This window comes from Cottoperca gobio, unplaced genomic scaffold (genome assembly GCF_900634415.1).
Source record: "Cottoperca gobio unplaced genomic scaffold, fCotGob3.1 fCotGob3_319arrow_ctg1, whole genome shotgun sequence".
NCBI lineage: Eukaryota > Metazoa > Chordata > Actinopteri > Perciformes > Bovichtidae > Cottoperca > Cottoperca gobio.
The window spans coordinates 7,501-18,494 of NW_021166927.1; the positions used below are offsets into that span (position 1 = coordinate 7,501).

At 31.6% G+C, this 10,994-nt stretch overlaps 1 protein-coding gene across 1 annotated transcript in view; it reads left to right on the top strand.

Moving 5' to 3' along the window:
- Positions 1-3,217, top strand: part of LOC115005559 (multiple C2 and transmembrane domain-containing protein 1-like) — a 10,608-nt gene extending 7,391 nt beyond the window's left edge. Inside the window, exons 11-16 of the mRNA XM_029427430.1 lie at positions 1,357-1,467; positions 1,554-1,607; positions 1,688-1,791; positions 1,909-2,018; positions 2,093-2,190; positions 2,684-3,217. Coding sequence (XP_029283290.1) covers positions 1,357-1,467; positions 1,554-1,607; positions 1,688-1,791; positions 1,909-2,018; positions 2,093-2,190; positions 2,684-2,749 — 543 coding nt within the window. The 3' untranslated portion in view covers positions 2,750-3,217. The remainder of the gene's footprint in view (positions 1-1,356; positions 1,468-1,553; positions 1,608-1,687; positions 1,792-1,908; positions 2,019-2,092; positions 2,191-2,683) is intronic.
- The last annotated feature ends 7,777 nt before the right edge of the window (positions 3,218-10,994 follow it).

The following is a 10,994-nucleotide window of genomic DNA, read 5'->3' on the forward strand; positions in this document are numbered from 1 at the left end:
TATGAGTACTTTCACTGCACTATAAGTACTTTTACTGCTCTATGAGTACTTTCACTGCACTGAGTACTTTTACTGCTCTATGAGTACTCTCACTACACTTTGAGTACTTTTACTGCTCTAGGAGTACTTTCACGGCACTTTGAGTACTTTTACTGCTCTAGGAGTACTCTCACTGCACTTTGAGTACTTTTACTGCTCTAGGAGTACTTTCACGGCACTGTGAGTACTTTTAATGCTCTGTGAGTACTGTCACTGCTCTGTGAGTACTTGTACTGCTCTATGAGTACTTTTACTGCACAGTGAGTACTTTTAATGATCATGTGAGTACTTTTACTGCTCTGTGAGTACTTTTACTGCTCTAGGAGTACTTTCACGGCACTGTGAGTACTTTTAATGCTCTGAGTACTTTTACTGCTCTGTGAGTACTGTCACTGCTCTGTGAGTACTTGTACTGCACAGTGAGTACTTTTAATGATCATGTGAGTACTTTTACTGCTCTAGGAGTACTTTCACGGCACTGTGAGTACTTTTAATGCTCTGTGAGTACTTTTACTGCTCTGTGAGTACTGTCACTGCTCTGTGAGTACTTGTGCTGCTCTATGAGTATTTTTACTGCACAGTGAGTACTTTTAATGATCATGTGAGTACTTTTACTGCTCTGTGAGTACTTGTACTGCTCTATGAGTACTTTTACTGCACAGTGAGTACTTTTAATGATCATGTGAGTACTTTTACTGCTCTAGGAGTACTTTCACGGCACTGTGAGTACTTTTAATGCTCTGTGAGTACTTTTACTGCTCTGTGAGTACTGTCACTGCTCTGTGAGTACTTGTGCTGCTCTATGAGTATTTTTACTGCACAGTGAGTACTTTTAATGATCATGTGAGTACTTTTACTGCTCTGTGAGTACTTGTACTGCTCTATGAGTACTTTTACTGCACAGTGAGTACTTTTAATGATCATGTGAGTACTTTTACTGCTCTGTGAGTACTTGTACTGCTCTGTGAGTACTTGTATTGCACTGTGAGTACTTGTACTGCACTGTGAGTACTTTTAATGCTATGTGAGTACTTTTACTGCTCTGTGAGTACTTTTAATGCTATGTGAGTACTTTTACTGCACTGTGAGTACTTTTAATGCTATGTGAGTACTTTTACTGCTCTGTGAGTACTTTACTGCTCTGTGAGTACTTTACTGCTCTGTGAGTACTTTTACTGCTCTATGAGTACTTGTACTGCTCTGTGAGTACTTGTACTGCTCTGTGAGTACTTTTACTGCTCTATGAGTACTTTTACTGCTCTATGAGTACTTGTACTGCTCTGTGAGTACTATTGAGTGCATGTTTTCTTTCCCCAGCTGTTTGTGGTGGTGGTTTGGAACTTGGAGCTCTACATGTTGCCGCTGGCTCTGCTGCTGCTGCTCGTCTGGAACTACTTCTTCTGCTCGAGCAGAGAAACAGCTGACGTGGTGAGCAAACAAAGAAAGAAAATGATTTTTATTAATGAAAGTATTTCAAAAATATTTACTCGTTTGTGTTTTACTTCCTGCTGCAGACCATGGAGGCCATGTTAGAGTGGGAGGACGAGGAGGAGGATAAAGATGACAAGGTAGTGTCGGCATCAATCAGCTGCACGTATATGAGGAAGGTTTTATTAAATGTACTGAAACACTGATGTTCCCCCGTCAGGAGTCAAAGGGCTTCATGGATAAACTGTACGCCATCCAGGACGTGTTCATCAGCGTGCAGAGCACTCTGGATGACGTGGCGTCGTATGGAGAGAGGATGAAGAAGTGGGTAACACGAGGGTTACTGTTCTGATCTGAAACCATCTGTGTGGTATGCAGGTGGGACATACTGTCAACAGATCCTGAACCTTTTGTCTTTGTGTTCCGCTCTTCTTCCCGCAGCACCGTTAACTGGACCGTGCCTTTTCTCAGCTGGTTGGCGATCGCTGCCTTATGTTTGGCCACATTCCTTCTCTACCTCATCCCGCTGAGATACCTCGTGCTGGCGTGGGGTGAGTCCTGGTGTCCCTGCAACACGCCACAATACAGAGGACATGCTGCTTAACGGCTTTCTTCTCTTCTGCAGGTGTGAATAAGTTCACCAAGAAGCTGCGTAACCCGTACATGATCGACAACAACGAGCTTCTCGACTTTCTGTCCCGAGTGCCCTCTGATGTTCAAGTGGTGAGTAACTTAACTCTGTAACCATGTACCTCAGTAACTCAGTACCTCAGTAACTCAGTAACTCTGTAACTCTGCACAGAGCGGAGCATCTTAGGAGCCTTTTGTAGATACTTCAGATCTCTGATGTCCCACAGGAGGGAATTCTTTATGCAGCACAAGACAATCGAAGACTTTAAAAGTTTCAGAATAAAACACATTGTGTGATAAAAGCAACGAAAGCTGCAACACAAAGAAAATTAAGAAAAATAAAATGCTCGGCTGTGCAGGAACCAGGAGGCAGCTTGTCCTGTTTCAGAATGAGGAGGAAAACTAAATGTGGAGGCTTTCCTTATTTACTGAGAGCTCTTTTGTTTTTGTTTTTTTATTTTTCACACAGTGACATAAAAAACAAAAAAACAAAAATAAGAAATGATAAAGCTGCTAGTTTTCTGCTTTTTTGTGTGTGTGTGTGTGTGTGTGTGTGTGTGTGTGTGTGTGTGTGTGTGTGAGACAGATGCATTACCGTGAGCTGGATCCCGGACAAAGTCCCAGCAAACGTCGGAGGACGAACCCGAGTTAGCCTTCAGCGCTGTGAACTCTGTAAACTATGTTATTTATATATTATTATATTTAATGTATATTTTGATTATTATGAAGAAGTTGAACTTGTTGAGTTATTTTCTGTTTTGTTACTTTCAAATATTTATTTTCTGAATCTTGTAAAGAAATGCTGTCAATGTTTTTTAAATCAGTTTGCTTTGGCTGATGGTGTGTGTGTGTATGTACAGTATGTTTGCATGTTATCGCTGTTACTTCATGTATGACAGTATTTACACACACAGATCCACAGCATGTAGAATTACAAACTGTTTTGTGCTCCGTAAGAAAAATATTGCATCAACTGGATTTGAGTCTGCGAGACGAAGTCATCCTGTAAACTTCAAACATTTTTACACTTTAACATTATCTCTTTAACATTATCTCCTTTAACATTATCTCCTTTAACATTATCTCCTTTAATATTATCTCCTTTAATATTATCTCCTTTAACATGATCTCCTTTAACATTATCTCCTTTAATATTATCTCCTTTAACATGATCTCCTTTAACATTATCTCCTTTAATATTATCTCCTTTAACATTATCTCCTTTAATATTATCTCCTTTAACATTATCTCCTTTAACATTATCTCCTTTAACATTATCTCCTTTAATATTATCTAATATTATCTCCTTTAATATTATCTCCTTTAACATTATCTCCTTTAACATTATCTCCTTTAACATGATCTCCTTTAACGTTATCTCTTTAACATTATCTCCTTTAACATTATCTCCTTTAACATTATCTCTTTAACATGATCTCCTTTAACATTATCTCCTTTAACATTATCTCCTTTAATATTATCTCCTTTAACATGATATCCTTTAACATTATCTCCTTTAACATGATCTCCTTTAATATTATCTCCTTTAACATGATCTCCTTTAACATGATCTCCTTTAATATTATCTTTAACATTATCTCCTTTAACATGATCTCCTTTAACATTATCTCCTTTAACATTATCTCTTTAACATGATCTCCTTTAACATGATCTCCTTTAACATTATCTCCTTTAACATGATCTTCTTTAACATTATCTCCTTTAACATTATCTCCTTTAACATTATCTCTTTAACATGATCTCCTTTAACATTATCTCCTTTAACATGATCTCCTTTAACATTATCTCCTTTAACATTATCTCTTTAACATGATCTCCTTTAACATTATCTCCTTTAACATTATCTCTTTAACATGATCTCCTTTATATCTCCTTTACATGATCTCCTTTAACATTATCTCCTTTAACATTATCTCATTTAACATTATCTCCTTTAATATTTCTCTCTTAAACATTATCTCCTTTAACATTATCTCTTTAACATGATCTCCTTTAACATATCTCCTTTAACATTATCTCCCTTTAACATTATCTCCTTAACATTATCTCCTTTAACATTATCTCTTTAACAGATCTCCTGTAACATGATCTCCTTTAACATTATCTCCTTTAATATTATCTCCTTTACATTATCTCCTTTAACATGATCTCCTTTAATATTATCTTTAAACATATCTCCTTTAACATGATCTTCTTTAACATTATCTCCTTTAACATTATCTCTTTAACATGATCTCCTTTAACATTATCTCCTTTTAAACATTAATCTCCTTTAACATTATCTCCTTTACATGATCTCCTTTAACATTATCTCCTTTAATATTATCTCCTTTAACATTATCCTCCTTTAACATGATCTCCTTTAATATTATCTCCTTTAACATTATCTCCTTTAACATGATCTCCTTTAATATTATCTTTAACATTATCTCCTTTAACATTATCTCCTTTAACATTATCTCCTTTAACATGATCTCCTTTAACATTATCTCCTTTAATATTATCTCCTTTAACATTATCTCCTTTAACATTATCTCCTTTAATATTATCTCCTTTAACATTATCTCCTTTAACATGATCTCCTTTAATATTATCTTTAACATTATCTCCTTTAACATGATCTTCTTTAACATTATCTCCTTTAACATTATCTCCTTTAACATTATCTCTTTAACATGATCTCCTTTAACATTATCTCCTTTAACATGATCTCCTTTAACATTATCTCCTTTAACATTATCTCTTTAACATGATCTCCTTTAACATGATCTCCTTTAACATTATCTCCTTTAACATGATCTTCTTTAACATTATCTCCTTTAACATTATCTCCTTTAACATGATCTCCTTTAACATGATCTCCTTTAACATGATCTCCTTTAACATGATCTCCTTTAACATTATCTCCTTTAACATTATCTCCTTTAACATGATCTCTTTAACATTATCTCCTTAACATTATCTCCTTTAACATGATCTCTTTAACATTATCTCCTTTAACATGATCTCTTTAACATTATCTCCTTTAACATGATCTCCTTTAACAGTATCTCCTTTAACATTATCTCCTTTAATATTATCTCCTTTAACATGATCTCCTTTAACATTATCTCCTTTAATATTATCTCCTTTAACATGATCTCCTTTAACATTATCTCCTTTAACAGTATCTCCTTTAATATTATCTCCTTTAACATTATCTCCTTTAATATTATCTCCTTTAACAGCATCTCCTTTAATATGATCTCCTTTAACATTATCTCCTTTAATATTATCTCCTTTAATATTATCTCCTTTAACATGATCTCCTTTAACATTATCTCCTTTAACATTATCTCCTTTAATATTATCTCCTTTAATATTATCTCCTTTAACATTATCTCCTTTAACATTATCTCCTTTAACATTATCTCCTTTAATATTATCTCCTTTAATATTATCTCCTTTAACATGATATCCTTTAACATTATCTCCTTTAACATGATCTCCTTTAATATTATCTCCTTTAACATTATCTCCTTTAACATGATCTCCTTTAACATTATCTCCTTTAACAGTATCTCCTTTAATATTATCTCCTTTAACATTATCTCCTTTAATATTATCTCCTTTAACATTATCTCCTTTAATATTATCTCCTTTAACATTATCTCCTTTAATATTATCTCCTTTAATATTATCTCCTTTAACATTATCTCCTTTAACATTATCTCCTTTAACAGTATCTCCTTTAACATTATCTCCTTTAACATTATCTCCTTTAATATTATCTCCTTTAATATTATCTCCTTTAACATTATCTCCTTTAACATTATCTCCTTTAATATTATCTCCTTTAACAGTATCTCTCCTTTAATATTATCTCCTTTAATATTATCTCCTTTAACAGCATCTCCTTTAATATTATCTCCTTTAACATTATCTCCTTTAATATTATCTCCTTTAATATTATCTCCTTTAATATTATCTCCTTTAATATTATCTCCTTTAATATTATCTCTTCTGTGTAGGCTGTAGATGGAGACCAGTGGTAGAAAGTAACTTCCCTCAAGTACTTCCATTTATCTTCTACTACTTATACCTCTTAAAATATGCTGCAGTACATCAAATGTAAGCGATAAGTAAATTAATTGATCAGTAAAGTAAATCATTTAACATTTCATGGTTCCAGTTTCAAACGTGAATATTTGCAGCTCTTCCTGTGAATAATGTTGATTTATTAGTATTAATGTTGGTTTGGCGTCTGTGTGATGCTGTCGGCATTTCTCACCTTTTTTTAAAACTGTTTTTACAAAGCAAATTAATCCATGAAATTAATCTTTAGTTAATATTCAGAATGAGCACCAACAGTAACTGCTTTTACATTAATGCATTATTATAATAATAATAATAATAATAATAATAATAATAATAATAATAATCTAGTTCATATAACAGTCTTGGACATTTTTAAACTTTTAATACTTTAACTACCTTTTTCTTATAATACCTTCCTACTGTACTTTTACTTCCACGTTCACACAGGATTTGTGATTATGTGTGTGTACAGTGTGTTGTGTTAAAGCATCTGAAGTCTTCCTGCACCGCCGTCTATCAACTAGACTTGGTTTGCACATAAAATCACTTTACTGGTTTACATTCGTTCTTACGTCCTAAAAGTATTCAAGCGTTTTAAATTTATCTAAACAAATACGGCTGGAACTCGTGACAGTTCTTCTGTGTTTAGTGTTGATCTACTTCATTCATATAAATCCACACAGCTGGATAATTGTCCCTTTAACGTATGTTTTTCATTTAATTATGGTGCAGTTAATGCACATATAAAGAAACAAACCTGTGCATTGTATTTATCTTTATTTCTTTGATTTGTTTTTATTTAGGTATTTTAAATCTTCAAATTCTGTATTTTTTCAGGAAATAACTTTTGTTTTTGTCTTGCAGCAGTTTCTTTTTTGAGTCTTTTCTTTTTGCCTAACTGACCGCTCACGTTTTCTCTAATTTGCTGCTATTTTGAGTGTACAGTCAGAGTTAATGTCACTGATCTGCAGATTATAATCTCTGGAGTATTTCAGGTTTTGGGATGTGATTTCCTGCATGTCTGTGTAAACTGTCCTTTTTGTATGTGTCAAAGTGTTTCTGCATGACTGAACATAAATTATATGCAAAGTGCGTTTATGGATACTGAATGTAAATCTAATGTGTGACGTCCTGATCCACCGGAGCTGCAGGTGAAGAGGGAAAGTTATACATTTTATAAACTCTCCCCACCTCTTCTGTCTTTTTGCACATGAATCTGTTTTTGTCTCCTGTTGCATCATGGGTATTTTCTGCTGAGATTGTCAGGGCCGACTGTAACGACTGTAACAACTGTAACGACTGTGTAGTGTTTGTCTGAGGAAATATATTTCTACACAGATCTACATGGCTCTCTGTTTGATATTATTACATAAAAGTGAAGAAGTGCGTTACCGGTTGGAATCAGCTGATGTACATCGATGTTTCCTTTTCTTACTATAGTTACTATTTTAACAGATAAAAGAGGAGACTGATGGGAATATAAGAACCATATATATTTATATCACTAACTGACTCATGGCAACAGTAAACTTCCTGCTTACAAAGCATTGTGGGAGCTGTAGTTCTATAAGCTTAGAGCGTGTTTAGACCCACAAATAGAATTAAGACAGATAAATAATGGGGGGGATAAAACCCATAAATATTATTTTATATTATATACATTTTATAATATATATTTGAATACATATTTATATATATATAAATATATATATACTTATTGTAAGCCACTTTGGACAAAAGCATCAGCTAAATGAACTGTAATGTAATTTATTTAAATATATTTAAATATATTTATATAAATATTTATATAAATATATTTATTAATATATATATATATATATATATATATATATATAAATGTATATATATTTATATATATATATTTATATAAATATATTTATTAATATATATATATAAATATATATATAAATGTATATATATTTATATAAATATATTTATATAAATACATATAAATATATTTAAATAAATATATTTATTAATATATATTTATTAATATATATATATATATATAAATATATATATAAATGTATATATATTTATATAAATATATTTATATAAATACATATAAATATATTTAAATAAATTACATTACAGTTCATTTAGCTGATGCTTTTGTCCAAAGTGGCTTACAATAAGTGCATTACAAACAATATGTTGAATACAAAGAACAGCTATACTGTCTGAACTGAAGTAGTGCGAACAATGTCTTGTGATTATGCACGCATATGCATTGTCCATCACTCACTGCAAAAAGAAAAAATCTATATAGACATATAGATATAAAGATATATAGATAGATATAAAGATATATAGATAGATGTATAGATATAGAGAGAGATAGATACAGACAGACAGACAGAGAGAGAGATGATAGGTAGGTAGGTAGGTAGGTAGATAGATAGATGATAGATAGATGATAGATAGAAGATAGATAGATAGGTAGGTAGGTAGGTAGGTAGGTAGATAGATGATAGATAGATAGATAATTTTTAATTTTTAAAACATCTTTATTTGCATTAAATAAGACGTTTTTTTACAAACACAACATTTTACTTTTCAATAGTGAACACAACACAATAAATAAATAACTAGTTTAGTTAAAAACAGGGTTAAAAGATAGTCTCCCCTCCACCACGGAGCACACTGCTGGTGAGAAACACCACTGAGCTGTGAACTCTCCATCACTGTTCATCAGAGAGTGGAATCTGTGATCCACTCTCACTCTGGCCTTCACCATTGACACATACATCTCTGTCAGCCCTCGTCCTGTTAGTGACATTATTTGGTTTTTCCTGCTTTTATAGATAGCCAGCTTGGCTTGACCCACAACAACATTTAAAAGTTGCCATTTCTTTGCATTATGTTTATTATGCATTATGCATTATGCATTATGAGAGAGAGATAGAGAGATAGATAGATAGATAAATAGAGAGAGAGAGAGAGATAGATAGATAGATAAATAGAGAGAGATAGAGAGATAGATAGATAGATAGAGAGAGATAGAGAGATAGATAGATAGATAGAGAGAGATAGAGAGATAGATAGATAGAGAGAGATAGAGAGATAGATAGATAAATAGAGAGAGAGAGAGATAGATAAATAGAGAGAGAGAGAGAGATAGATAGATAGATAGAGAGAGAGAGAGAGATAGATAGATAGATAAATAGAGAGAGAGAGAGATAGATAAATAGAGAGAGATAGAGAGATAGATAGATAAATAGAGAGAGAGAGAGATAGATAGATAGAGAGAGATAGAGAGATAGATAGATAAATAGAGAGAGAGAGAGATAGATAAATAGAGAGAGAGAGAGAGATAGATAGAGAGAGAGAGAGAGAGAGAGATAGATAGACGATAGATTACTTTAAGTACTATAACTACATTTACTACACAATCAGTACTTTTACTTTAAGTAAGTTAACTACATATACTACACAATCAGTACTTTTACTTTAAGTACTTTAAGTACATTTACTACACAATCAGTACTTTAAGTACTTTAACTACATTTACTGTACAATCAGTACTTTTACTTTAAGTAAGTTAACTACATATACTACACAATCAGTACTTTTACTTTAAGTACTTTAAGTACATTTACTACACAATCAGTACTTTACTTAAGTACTTTAACTACATTTACTGTACAATCAGTACTTTTACTTTAAGTACTTAAATACATTTACTGCACAATCAGTACTTTACTTAAGTACTTTAACTACATTACTACACAATCAGTACTTTTACTTATGTACTTTAACTACATTTACTACACAATCAGTACTTTTACTTTAAGTACTTTAACTACATTTACTACACAATCAGTACTTTTACTTTAAGTACTTTAACCTACATTTACTACACAATCAGTACTTTACTTTAAGTACTTTAACTACATTTACTACACAATCAGTACTTTACTTTAAGTACTTTAACTACATTTACTACACAATCAGTACTTTTACTTTAAGTACTTTAAATACATTTACTGCACAATCAGTACTTTACTTTAAGTACTTTAACTACATTTACTACACAATCAGTACTTTTACTTTAAGTACTTTAACTACATTTACTACACAATCAGTACTTTTACTTTATGTACTTTAACTACATTTACTGTACAATCAGTACTTTACTTTAAGTACTTTAACTACATTACTACACAATCAGTACTTTTACTTTAAGTACTTTAACTACATTTACTGCACAATCAGTACTTTACTTTAAGTACTTTAACTACATTTACTACACAATCAGTACTTTTACTTTATGTACTTTAACTACATTTACTACACAATCAGTACTTTTACTTTAAGTACTTTAACTACATTTACTACACAATCAGTACTTTACTTTAAGTACTTTAACTACATTTACTACACAATCAGTACTTTTACTTTATGTACTTTAACTACATTTACTGTACAATCAGTACTTTTACTTTAAGTACTTTAACTACATTTACTGCACAATCAGTACTTTTACTTTAAGTACTTTAACTACATTTACTACACAATCAGTACTTTACTTTAAGTACTTTAACTACATTTACTACACCATCAGTACTTTAATACATTTACTACACAATCAGTACTTTACTTTAAGTACTTTAACTACATTTACTACACAATCAGTACTTTTACTTTAAGTACTTTAAATACATTTACTACACAATCAGTACTTTTACTTTAAGTACTTTAACTACATTTACTACACAATCAGTACTTTTACTTTAAGTACTTTAACTACATTTACTACACCATCAGTACTTTACTTT